Source organism: Oncorhynchus masou, chromosome 28 (genome assembly GCF_036934945.1).
Source record: "Oncorhynchus masou masou isolate Uvic2021 chromosome 28, UVic_Omas_1.1, whole genome shotgun sequence".
Lineage (NCBI taxonomy): Eukaryota > Metazoa > Chordata > Actinopteri > Salmoniformes > Salmonidae > Oncorhynchus > Oncorhynchus masou.
Window position 1 is genome coordinate 48,819,714 of NC_088239.1, and position 13,842 is coordinate 48,833,555.

At 41.1% G+C, this 13,842-nt stretch overlaps 2 protein-coding genes across 2 annotated transcripts; one reads left to right on the forward strand and one right to left on the reverse strand.

Annotated features, from left to right (window-relative positions):
* Positions 1 to 530: 530 nt before the first annotated feature.
* Positions 531 to 5,079, reverse strand: gzma (granzyme A). Its single transcript, XM_064942361.1, has 5 exons — positions 4,849 to 5,079; positions 4,576 to 4,723; positions 4,012 to 4,165; positions 1,527 to 1,796; positions 531 to 1,329 (listed from the first exon to the last, which is right to left on the reverse strand). Exons 1-5 carry the CDS (start codon positions 4,931 to 4,933, stop codon positions 1,150 to 1,152), a joined length of 837 nt encoding a protein of 278 aa, XP_064798433.1. The 5' UTR covers positions 4,934 to 5,079; the 3' UTR covers positions 531 to 1,149.
* A 6,285-nt stretch (positions 5,080 to 11,364) lies between these two features.
* Positions 11,365 to 13,243, forward strand: LOC135518604 (relaxin-3 receptor 1-like). The gene has a single exon (XM_064943759.1). The coding sequence runs from the start codon at positions 11,660 to 11,662 to the stop codon at positions 12,890 to 12,892; it is 1,233 nt and encodes a 410-aa protein (XP_064799831.1). The 5' UTR covers positions 11,365 to 11,659; the 3' UTR covers positions 12,893 to 13,243.
* The last annotated feature ends 599 nt before the right edge of the window (positions 13,244 to 13,842 follow it).

Below are 13,842 nucleotides of genomic sequence, written 5' to 3' on the forward strand. Positions count from 1 at the left end.
AGTTAGCCACTGATTACCTCCAAACCACTCATGTTGAATTTGCAATTTCCACTTTGTTGTGTAATGTTTATGTCCAATGGCCGATGAGCCCCGATATGTTTTATCTATAATTTCTCTTCATTATTTATTTTCAATTGACAAGGATAAAAAATAATTTGCCAGTAGATTGTCGACTTGATTCATGATGATGACTGCTAGCTAAAATGTTCAAAGTATCAGTCCAATCAAAGCTACTGTAGATATAACCTGATTTGATGTAATTTTATCTGTGGCCAATGACCTTGAGCCTTCTTGGATGGGCACTTCTAATGTAATTCTATGGCAGCACCCAAGGGGATTGAATTTTTGACCTCTACCCTTAATTTTGGCAGTGACGTAGTGTCCCCATGAGTGACAGAACACTGAGCCAATCACAGCCTAACTAGAGAACATTAGCAACCCCTACGCTCCGTATTTTCCGGTGGCGACCCCACCACCACAGAAACACCTGCATTTTGGAGCTGTCTTACTCAAGAAAGCAAAAAAGAGACCATGGTTGTATGTAGCTTTATTAACTCAATTATTTATTTTATTTTGTACATGTTTGCAAACTAATATGTGACACGTATTAATGCCAAAATAACAAGCAAAACAAGTAAACCCACCCACAAAAAAAATGTGGGGCTCAAATTGTTACTTTTTTGTTATTGTTTTTTTGCTAAAAATGTGGGGCTCACATTGTTAAGCATAGAAATGTAACCAAGCTGTGTGACCCACACAAGCAGATATACAGTTGTAGCCTGACGCTCATGGACAGTTCAAGCTATAAAAAACAGAAATGCCGGCGAGATAATGGATAGAGCTGAGCTAAAGCTGATGTCCTACAGAGATGTCCAACAGAGAAACCTTGTTTGACACATTGAGATCCAGCAAAGACAACCGCTCTCCCTAAAGGAAATACATAAATGACGGGTTGCCACTGCTCTAGAAGGAAAAAGAAAACTGTCAGGAAAAAGTGAACACCACTATAGTTGCAGTTACTCTTTATATTAAACAGAGAGGCAAACGGGTGATGACAGAAACACATGTATTGTATGAGCCTTTTTGGCCCAGGAGCTGGACTGTATTTGATCCAGGTTCAAACAATCTATGGTCTGACCCATTATATCCTTACAGTATGCCAACATTGGTGGTATTTGATTGATGTTTGATGATCTTGTGGATCCAATCCATGTGTCTTTTGGAGAACCGGGTGTACACTCCAGGCTTCTTGGGGTTGCCACAGCCCAGTCCCCCAGAAACTAAGCCTACAAAGGCTTTCTTACACTCCAACGGACCACCAGAATCCCCCTGGAAAAAGTCAACAAACATTTGACCTTTCATGCAGGTTAACATGGATGTTGGTTGGACCAACTAGAGCTCATGGCATGTGACTGGTTCAAAGGGTAATGCAACAAATTCCCATGAAAAAAAAACACACAGTCAGTATCTTGCAACAAAATGGTAATCAATGTAGTTAGATCTATCAGTTCCCCCACAAACCTTACCTTGCAAGCATCTGCCTGTCTTTTGTTGTTGCTAGCACAGAGCATGTCCTGGGTGATCACAGGGTTTCTGTTGTAGAAGCAGTCACAGAGCTTCCTGTCCAGTATGTCCACCTCTGCCACCTGCAGTGTGTCTGACGGCATGCTACCCGTAGCACTTACCACCCCCCATCCTATCACCTGGCACTGTGTGCCAACCTGGAGGTCTTTGCCAGACTTTGAAACCTCTTTCACCTTCACTGCCTTGCTGTTTACCTTGACTTTCATCTTCAGCTGTAAGAACAAAACACCCCCTACTGTTAAGCATCAGGTGATTAGCTTGTGAAGATGACATGCAGACTTGGCGTATCTTGCGCTGCGTGATGCAAGCGTCCTCATGTGATCTTCAATAAACAAATAGAGTTGAAGTCGGAAGTTTACATACACTTAGGTTGGAGTCATTAAAACTTGTTTTTCCACCACTCCACAAACTATAGTTTTGGCAAGTCGATTAGGACATCTACTTTGTGCATGACACAAGTATTTCTACCAACAATTGATTACAGACCGATTATTTAACTTATAATTCACTGTATCACAATTCCAGTGGGTCAGAAGTTTACATGCAATAGGTTGACTGTGCCTTTTAAACAGCTTGGAAAATTCCAGGAAATTATGTCACGGCTTTAGAAGCTTCTGATTCTAATTGACATCATTAGAGTCAATTGGAGGTGTACCTGTGGATGTATTTCAAGTCCTACCTTCAAACTCAGTGCCTCTTTGCTTGACATCATGGAAAAATCAAAAGAAATTAGCCAAGACCTCGGAAAAAAAATGTAGACCTTCACAAGTCTGGTTCATCCTTTTGCATCGCCTGGTTCAGCAATTTCCAAACACCTGAAGGTACCACGTTCATCTGCACAAACAATAGTACGCAAGTATAAACACCATAGGGGGCCTCCCGGGTGGCGCAGTGGTTAAGGGCCACCAGAATGTGCCACCAGAGACCCTGGGTTCGCGCCCAGGCTCTGTCGTAACCGGACGCACAATTGGCCTAGCGTTAGGGAGGGGTTGGCCGGTAGGGATATCCTTGTCTCAACGCGCACCAGTGACACCTGTGGTGGGCCGGGCGCAGTGAGCGCTAACCAAGGTTTCTAGGTGCACGGTGTTTCCTCCAACACATTGGTGCAGCTGGCTTCCGGGTTGGATGCGCGCTGTGTTAAGAAGCAGTGCGGCTTGGTTGGGTTGTGTATCAGAGGACGCACGACCTTCAACCTTCGTCTCTCCCGTAAGCGATGAGACAAGATAGACAAGATAGTAGCTACTAAACAATTGGATACCACGAAATTGGGGAGAAAATGGGGTAAAAAAAAACACACACACACAAAAAAAAAGGTATAAACACCATGGGACCATGCAGCCATCATAGCGCTCAGGAAGGAGACGCGTTCTGTCTCCTAGAGATTAACGTACTTTGGTGCGAAAAGTGTAAATCAATCCCAGAACAACAGCAAAGGACCTTGTGAAGATGCTGGAGGAAATAGGTACAAAAGTATCTATCAACAGTAAAAATGGTCCTATGTCGACATAACCTGAAAGTCCGCTAAGCAAGGAAGAAACCACTGCTCCAAAATCACCATAAAAAAGCCAGAGTACGGTTTGCAACTGCACATGGGGACAAAGTTTGTACTTTTTGGAGAAATGTCCTCTGGTCTGATGAAGCAAAAATAGAACTGCTTGGCCATAATGACCATCGTTATGTTTGGAGGAAAAAGGGGGAGGCTTGCATGCCGAAGAACACCATCCCAACCGTGAAGCACAGGGGTGGCAGCATCATGTTGTGGGGGTGCTTTGCTGCAGGAGGAACTGGTGCACATCACAAAATAGATGGCTTCATCAGGAAGGAAAATTATGTGGATATATTGAAGCGACATCTCAAGACATCAGTCAGGAAGTTAATGGTCGCAAATGGGTCTTCCAAATGGACAATGACCCCAAGCATACTTCCAAAGTTGTGGCAAAATGGACAACAAAGGACAACAAATTCAAGGTATTGGAGAGGCCATCACAAAGCCCTGACCTCAATCCTATAGAACATTTGTGGGCAGAACTGAAAAAGCGTGTGCGAGCAAGGAGGCCTACAAACCTGATTCAGTTACACCAGCTCTGTCAGGAGGAATGGGAATTCACCCAATTTATTGTGGGAAGCTTGTGGAAGGCTACCCGAAACGTTTGACCCAAGTTAAACAATTCAAAGGCAATGCTACCAAATACCAATTGTGTATGTAAACTTCTGACCCACTGGGAATGTGATGAAAGAAATAAAATATGAAATAAATCATTCTCTATGCTATTATTCTGACATTTCACATTCTTAAAATAATGTGGTGATCCTAACTGACCAAAGACAGGGAATTTATACTTTATTAAATGTCAGGAATTGTGAAAAAATGACCAACTAACGAGGCACAGCGCCCCAGAGTGCATGCTTTTGCTGTGATTAATTCACCTTGATTAACATGATGTCATCTTCCTTGGTTCTGTCACTGTAGGTGCCAGGCACATAATACTCCTCAATGGCTACACGCTGTGTGTTTTTGCTGCTTGTCAGAGAGTGGGCTCCAAGGAGGGCTTCCACAAATTTCTTAGACTCACCGAAGACACTGCAATTCAAGACCACGTTTTTCTTGCTCACATTACATAATTTCATCTGAGCTGCCATTTCCAAATACTTTATCCACATGCAAATGAGGTAAAAGCAAAAAAAGCACTTATTTTCTAAGCATGGTGTATGTACATGTCTGTATGTCTTTTTCTATGGTTTTAAATGTCTGTTTGTACACAATGTTTTCATGTTCATATGTTCACCTGCCGGGGACTGCAGATGTCAATTGGCTTTCAGATAAATCTGGTGCAACGTATCACTTCTCATACTCTGACACATATGTTTTGTTGTACACTGTCGCTGCCAAATAAACGTTATAAATAAAAATAAATATGGTGTCCTTGCCTGAACTCAGTAATTGAGATATTAACATGGTGTTAAATCCAAGTTATCAGCCAATTAACCTACCCCTTACAGTGAGCTGCCGTCAGAACCCACTGGTCTCGGATCAGAGTGCCCCCACATATGTGATTGTTCTTGACCTGAAGGGACACCATCCACGGCCTGGAGTGAGGCTTGACCTCATGTCCCCCCACGATTGTAACCTCAGAGCAAGCTGAGAGAAGAAGACATCATCATTGCAATGTGTCACAATAGATACAGCACAGCGCTTTAGAGTGGCACAACGTGACACAGCCAGGCACAGGTTGAAAGATAGACATAAAAGTGAATTGCCCTTACCTGCTAATTTCCAAACAGAGACAATCAAGAGGGTGGTTTGCAGCAGTGGTCCCCCAAAACGTATGATTCTGCTGAATCTCTCCATCTCAACTCACTGAGTCCATGGAAGAAGGCACATTTTATGAGTGTTCAGTAGGAGAGATAAGGGGGCTGAGATGGCTCTGCTTTTGCTGTGAGGTTGCTCTTGTGGTTTGTACAAACACATCTGCTGTTCACAACACCTGCAGACAATGCCTTGGTTTTGACACCTTTGCTCTCTCACTGTTACACGGCTTGCAAAATACGTGAACCTGAGCTGGAGAAATGTGTCATGTGTTTTAGAATTGTATAATTAAGAACAGAGTAAACATTGAAGTGGTGTACAAGATAGGTGGATAAAGGTTTGATTTAAGGAGGAACTTCTGAGATAACTTCTGAGATAAGTTCAAGACATACTCAAATGAGTGCTACCCCACTGGGCACAGACGCCAGTTCAAAGTCTAGTTTTGATTTACATTTGGTTGAGTTATCAACTAGTGTGAATTCAACGTGAAGTCAACAAACAGTTTTACCCTGTCATTCGATTTAGGTTAAAAGTTGGGTGAAAAAAAACCACACAATTCCTTTATGTCAATTAGTTTTTGCAAATCCAATCAGTTTTCCACGTTGAGTCAACGTCATCACATTGATGAACATTTTTTATGATGTGGAAACAACGTTGATTTAACCCGTTTTTGCCCAGTGGGGTGCTAGAATGTTATTAATCTTGCTTTTATATGACACCAGTCTAGGCTGTGGAGATGCACCTTTCTGGCTGTTTCCTCTGAGACAGTAACACTGTTGTTTTAGAAGCAGCTTGAGAGAAGGGCTTTCTTCCCAGCTCAGCGCTGCTTAGTCAGACACTGCAGAGCATGGTTCCTGTCAACACTGTTCACTCACACCTTTTTTGTCTTCACCCCTTGAGATCACACACTTGAGGTATACATTTTTTTTCACAACTGTTAATGATATACCTCAATGCTCATAACAGACGGCGATGTACAATTTCCTTGCAAAACTGACAGTGTGAGTTTGAAGACTTGATTTACTCTCTGTGGTGTTTCTCTACAGAGATCTCTAATATGTCGAATGATGTTAAATACATTGTCTTGCTTTATACATTGTCATTCTTGAAATGGCAGCCCTGTGTAAGTTTAACATCACAACTGTGCCAAATTTTACACTGGCAAATTAGCCACTTTTAAAAGACTTTGACATTGACACTCAGGGGTTGTCTGCTTGGAATGATATGGTTTTTTATGCAGAAAACCTTGGCCATGTCACAGACTAACCCCAGGCTACAACCCCCAGTTTCCTTTAAAAAGCGTTACCTCTCAAGTCTATTATTGAGAGCTTAAACAAAAAGCTGAGAACCATGTTTTCTCTTGTTAGAAAATGTCAGAATCACAGAAGTCAATACCATTGAACAGATGGTTCAGATTCTCTTATTTACCCCCAAATAGGCACAGACATTCAAATCACACCGAGTTAAAAGTGGAAGTGTGTTGAACTGCTGAAAAGTTGCATCAGGAAGAACACTGTCACCCACTTGCCCTGTGACAGAGTTTGGTAGGCTGCTACCTTTACATTCCATGACATCCCTATGTTATTTTCCTGCCGTGCAACAGTAGATCACCTTTCATCTCATTCCAGAACGATTTGAAGGAGAGTTTACCTGAGATAAAAGTGTCTTGCTTAATCTATTATTCATTAACTTATATGTCTCTGTGTAAGGCCTACCTCACACCTGTAGATTACACACATATTCATCTTTATACTGTCTGCGGTGAGTTTTTTTCATCTTCATGCCATTTTAATGTTGTTTTCCTGTTAGTTCTATCAAAGCAAACAAACAGACCATTAACTATGAATAACTTAACTTCATATAACACCATGGCCGGAATGTTCTTTATGCTGTGCCAAAAGATGTACAACACACCGCCCAATCTGGTTCCTTGGACACTCAAAGTTGACATGTACATTGACGGGTTCAATGCAAAGCAACAACAGTTCCGAATGTCTTTGTTCTACTTTCACCACAGATGCTATGGGTGTATAACCAAATGGCTGGTGATAATTACACTAAAGGGTGTGTACTGCAGACAACCTTTATAAAAGATGAAGACAGCCGACTGCAACTCCTCATTAATTATTGAAGGGATTTGGCCCTTCAATAATTAAGTTGCTGTGAGACACAAAAACACGCCAGATGACCTGGGACCAAGAGCACTACCATAAGACAGTGTGAATTCAGATCACCCGTTCAGAGCGTAAGGTTTACCGTTCAAACAAGGTATAGAGACTATGTTGTGTGTATGACTTGTGGATAACAACCCCCTATCCCCACTTCTGAAGATGATAGACAAAAAGAAACTAAGAGTTTACAATACACCACACAATACATGATCTTTCGCTTACTGTTTTATCATATTGATAATAACCGAACAGGGTATTATACCTCAAAAGAAACTGGACACAAACAACAGAGATGAGGCCACTGTATGTATTCTTCCCACACATTTCCCCAAGGCAAGAACAGGAAGGATAGAAGATAAAAGGACATGTTTAAAAGCCCATCAGACACAGCTCCTACTCTGACCAGCTCTATTGCCATGGCCATCCATTAGCCTTGAGGTAAACAAAACTAGAATAGTCTGAATGAATTGACCATGAATTGATACCTGTGCATTATCACCTTAATGGTCATTTAGACGTTTTCTTCACTACTGTAACTACTGTTTCCAAATACTGTACTTCATTTCTAACTAAATATAACAAGTTGGGGAAAAAATACTAAAATAAAAGGAAAAGGAAACGCTTACTACCTCCTGGGTATAACTAATATTATAGTTTGGATGTAAAATACCTCACACACTGTATTTTTCCAGAGGTAATTCTTATCATGTAAATTATAAATGTAGTTGAAAACAGCATGGAAAGCACTCTATTCAACTCTAACAAAGTTGTTATATTGCTTTTTCACTTCCAAGTCTCTCACTGAAATAATTGTAAAAACATGGTGGTGTCCAGCTGTCATCTTTCAGCTGAATATGTGTTTTCAAAGAAAGGTGGTACAATTGAATCAAAGGGACGTGTTTTAAGTTTCAATGCCCCAAGTGTATGTGAAAGAGGTTGCCAAGTGACAATGACAGAGGCCTTAGCAGTAGATAGTAAAGAATTACAGGCAGGCCTTGAAGTGAGGCACTCACACCTTGACAATGCCTTTCAGATCCTTCCCATTGGGATTGCCGTGTGCGTGTGTGCGTGTGTGCGTGTGTGCGTGTGTGCGTGTGTGCGTGTGTGTGTGTGTGTGTGTGTGTGTGTGTGTGTGTGTCTGTGTGTCTGTGTGTCTGTGTGTGTGCGTGCCTGTGTGTGTGTGTCTGTGTGTCTGTGTGTCTGTGTGTGTGTGTGTGTGTGTGTGTGTGTGTGTGTGTGTGTGTGTGTGTCTGTGTGTGTGTGTGTGTGTGTGTGTGTGTCTGTGTGTCTGTGTGTCTGTGTGTGTGCGTGCCTGTGTGTGTGTCTGTGTGTCTGTGTGTCTGTGTGTGTGCGTGCCTGTGTGTGTGTCTGTGTGTCTGTGTGTGTGCGTGCCTGTGTGTGTGCCTGTGTGCATGCGTGGGTGTGTGAAAGAGAGAGAAAAAGAGAGATGGGGTCTTGATAAAGCCTTTGAAAGTGTGCTTCTACCGTTGAGGAACAGGTTTTCTCTCTGGGACTAAATTTAAGCTTTTCATTAAGAGGTGAATATGCTGTAGCTTCACACTATGCCACTCAAAGCCTTCACCAGCGAAGCACAGTTCTCTGTTGAAAACAACTGCTTTCTTCTCCTTTCATCTCTTACTTTTCATCACTGCTCCAAGTACCACAGAGAGGACAAACCACCAAAACAAAAATAACTGATTAATCTTTATATAGCGATAACTCAGTTAACATGACATGTCTTATGGAAGATTAAAACATGTCCTTTGATGGTATGGTTGTTGTCAGCATCTGATGTCTTCCCTTTTCAAGACTGTACGATTTCATAATCCTTTTAAAACCATGCGTGTAACCCTGCTCATCCCAACTACCAGACTCTCACTATAGTAGATAAATAAATAAAAACATTCTCACAGATCATTCTGCATGCATACTAATAACTGTGCTGAGACTTGCTGAATAGCTTCAATTTGACTCTTCAACTAAAGCAGATAACTGATGATTGCCACCTTGTGGTGTCTTGCCCAAACAGCAGCGAGCTTGAACTTGATACAGTATCATTGAAAGTTGACATTTAGATAGTGCACAATATTGAGCGTCGACCACCCAGGTACATGCTTGTATGACGATCCCGATCACATAAATGCACCACTTTTAAAGTCAGTAAAGTCATCAGATGTATGAATAGGATTTCTCTCGACTCTAACTGTGACAATATTAACTTTAGTATATCTGAATATTGACTTTTAATTAATGTATGCCATTTAGCAGGTGTTTTTATCCAAAGCGACGTACAGTCATTCGTGCATACATAACCGTAGGACTTGTAGCGCTTGGAAATATTCACAGTCCTCGCGCTTCCTTATCACGTGGCATTTACTCAGGAAAATGTAAAAAGCAGAGAGAGAGAGTAGAGAGGTCGGAATTTAATGGAATAACACAAGCAGTGAATGTGAATAATGTGTGAGAGAAAATCCTTGATTGCCAACTGAGGGACGTGATGATTTACCATGGTGGTGTAAGATCGTTACAGGTTGTATCCAATATAGGAGGTGGTACCATGCACATACAGTACAGTGCAGGTATCCAGGTGCAACAGCCAGGGTTGAAGATAATTTCACAAATTAAATTGTAATTCAATCCTTTCTCCTTGTAAATGCCATTCAATTCAATTGAAATTCCAGGTCAGTCTTTGAATTCAGAGATAATTCAATTACTCGCAGTTCCATTGTTAGGTAAATTTCAAGAATTCAACCCCAATTCAATATTATCCCCAATAATTCCACAAATTCCTATTGGAATTAAATTCCCTCAGGCTTTTAGGCTGATCATGTCACTGTTCAGACAATTTAGCTATACTGGAAATATAGACATAATAGTTGAAATAATTTAAAATAAATCATGCAGTTAAATATTGATACTAAGTGCATTAATTCCATTAACTGGAAATGTACAAATATTGAATTCCAATTAAATTCAAATCCAAAGATTAAATGTTTTAACAATTCCAATTACTTTCCAATCCAAACAGTCCATAGAGTCTAATTCCAACTCAATTCCAATTAATTTCCAATCCAAACAGTCCATAGAGTCTAATTCCAACTCAATTCCAATCCAAACAGTCCATATTAATTCCAACTCAATTCAAAATTTCAATCCAAACAGTCCATAGAGTCTAATTCCAACTCAATTCCAATTAATTTCCAATCCAAACAGTCCATAAATTCCAACTCAATTCCAATTACTTTCCAATCCAAACAGTCCATAGAGTCTAATTCCAACTCAATTCCAATTAATTTCCAATCCAAACAGTCCATAGAGTCTAATTCCAACTCAATTCCAATTAATTTCCAATCCAAACAGTCCATAGAGTCTAATTCCAACTCAATTCCAATTAATTTCCAATCCAAACAGTCCATAGAGTCTAATTCCAACTCAATTCCAATTCCATGACTTGGAGATTGTGGCAATTGAATTGAATTAAACATGAACTTTCCACTTCATGAGTGAATTCAATAATTTAATTGGAATTTCAAATGAACACTGGCAGCAGCTGGCAGCATCAGTGTTAATTATACAGTGTCAAGGTGTAAAACAGGTGAGGATGATCAAGATAATGATTGCCAACTGAGTGACGTGGTGATTTACCATGGTGGTGTAAGATCGTTACAGGTTGTAATATATATATATTCTCTCACTGCACAATCAGTCAATTAATGAAGGCATTTTACATCAACAGTTGTCAGAAATGTATTTAGAGTGGATGACGGAGATTGTACAAAAATGGATATATACATATAATAAATAAAAAAAGGGGGGGTATTTGTAGCCTAGTGGAAGCCTGACTGGAAAGCATGGCTCTCTCACACAACTGTGGATAATGTGGCAGTGGAATTGAAACCACACTTTTAATTTTATAATATATTGAAGTTTTGCAGGTGACATGGAGCTCTCCAGAAATAATGGCAGAGTAATACCAATCATTGGTCTATGATTAATGCATGAGCTCAAACGGTTTAGGACTCCCTTATCGTTCCATTAAATATGTATTGTAGTGGGGAGCAGAGGAGAAGCTATTTGATTTTGATATATCCTTTGTTGCTCATGCACAGTAAATAAACTGCCCGAAATCAGCACTGCGGACCGTAAGTGCACATGCGTGAAAAAGGCAGATTGTCCAATCCCCGCGAAGACGCTTGACTAAAACGCGTCCCCAGCAGATCATTTCAAGTCATATTACAGTAAACACTCAGAGGAAGTGTCCCGTCATGTTGTCTTGATAATATAACTGGTCACACCATATGACTTTTCGCATGATAAATTGTAGTTATTAAAAAAAGAATCATAGTAAGTTTAGTGCTTCTATCAAAACTTGATAATGGATACATGTATGAAAACACTTTTACTTTTATGTCAGTTGTCATCTGGGATCGGGTTTCGACCATTTCAAAGTGGATTTGACACCTAGCAGGTTGTTGTGTGTTAGCACGTTGCAACAAGAACACTACCTATGGGATTTAGGGAGACTGCCGAGGCTGCAGCAGGTGCGTCTCAACAGTTGGGATACCCATAACATCCAAGGCAACTGGCAGAGCATGGAATGGATTTTCTTAACGGCAGCAGTGCTGGGCTGAGGTCGGAGATGCAGGGGAAACTTGCCGATGAAGGTTCCGGATTCTATCCTGTTTCTTCGTTGAACTTCTCTTTCATGCTTAATGAAACGAATCAGTCCTTTGATTTCGTGGGGGATGGATCCGCCGTCCTGAGAATAATCATCTCTGTGATTTACTCTGTGGTCTGTGCTTTGGGGTTGATAGGAAACATCCTTGTCTTATATCTAATGAAGTCTAAACAAGTATGGAAAAAATCGTCAATTAACCTTTTCGTGACGAGTTTAGCAGTGACTGATTTCCAGTTTGTATTAACTCTTCCCTTTTGGGCAATAGAGAACGCTTTGGACTTCACTTGGCTTTTTGGAAAAGCCATGTGCAAGATAGTGTCTTACGTGACGGCGATGAATATGTACGCAAGTGTGTTTTTCCTGACTGCTATGAGTGTGGCACGATACTGGTCCGTTGCTTCTGCGCTCAATAGCAGGCGGCGCCGTCCTCGCTGCTGCTCAGCAGGCTTTATGAGCATTGTCATATGGGTTGCTGCTATATTCGCAGCCTTGCCCCATGCGGTGTTTTCCACAACCGCGACTGTCTCCAACGAGGAACTGTGTCTTGTTAAATTTCCAGACACTGTCGACGCACAATTCTGGCTTGGACTTTACCATAGCCAAAAAGTACTGATCGGGTTTCTAATCCCACTGGGGATCATCTCCGTCTGCTACCTGCTCCTTCTGCGCTTCATCACATCCAAGAACGTGAACACCTCCACCGCAAAAAGACGCTCCAAAGTGACTAAATCAGTGACTATAGTGGTTCTGTCATTTTTCCTCTGTTGGTTGCCCAACCAGGCACTAACGGCTTGGGGGATTCTTATAAAACACAACGTTGTGCATTTTAGTTGGGCATATTACACCACGCAGGCATATGTATTCCCAGTGTCTGTCTGTTTGGCGCACTCTAACAGCTGTCTAAACCCCATATTGTATTGTCTAATGAGAAGAGAGTTCAGAAAGGCTTTGAAAAAACTTTTTTGGCAAATAACGTCTCCATCGGTGACCAACATGAGACCGTTTACGGCAGTGACCAAGCCGGAACAGGACGAGCACGGCCATGGGATGGTTCCGTTAGCTCTCTGTCCGGCAGAGCCAGCCTTGGTTTTCTATCCACCTGGTGTTGTTATTTACAATGGGAAAAACGATATGCTCCCGAACAGTACGTAGCCTGTCCTAATACATTTGCCCCAGCTGTCTATGGTGCCGATTTAAAAGTCGATTTAAAATGAATGAATTATTTGAATGAATGTATTGCTGTGTTGATCGATGTATTTATTCAATGTATATTTATAGATGTATTTATTCATTTCTATCACCACTATTTTGTCAATTTTACGCATCAATCAGAAGTGGCATGCTCTCGACTGATTGAAGCAAAAACTAAATAAAGGCTGTTCAAAATGTATTTAGATGCAAATCATTAATGTATAAAATCAGCCAGTTGGTTAATCTGTAAATTGTAGGCTTTAATGTATATGTGTGACGCATCAAAATAAAGACCAGGATAATCTTGACATTCACCCCTCTGGTGAATGATGTGGTAAATAAATCCTACACATGCTCATGAGTTGTACATCCCTAATTACTTGCCTTGCCTTTTTATAATCACAGTGCTAGATCTAACCTGTGGGGAATGTGTTCAGTGGGGGCAACATATATTTCAGTTGTGCAAAGAAGTTATAAATCACTAATTGAGGTGGAAATGAAATGGGCTATCATAGCCTCTCCTCTCACATTCATGTGGATGACCTGTCCTTTAACATCGTTTAGAGTTCATTTTAGAGGTGTAGTACAGAGATCGTCACTATAATAGGAGCAAACACCAGCAGTGACAAGTCCTTTATTCTGAGCTAATTGCTTCTAGGAAAGATGGGTATGCGAGTGGTGTGCAGGGATGATCTGTAGAGTTTCTTATGAAAGGTGGGCAGTTGACAGACACATACTCACTCTCCCTGGAAGTGGAACAACTGAAAGAGCACTGCAAGGGGCACATCATTGCCAATAACCCTTTGCGCAGAACACACGACATAATGCACCTCTGTGCATACATACCACATGATATACAGTGGCTTGCGAAAGTATTCATCCCCCTTGGCATTTTTCCTATTTTGTTGCCC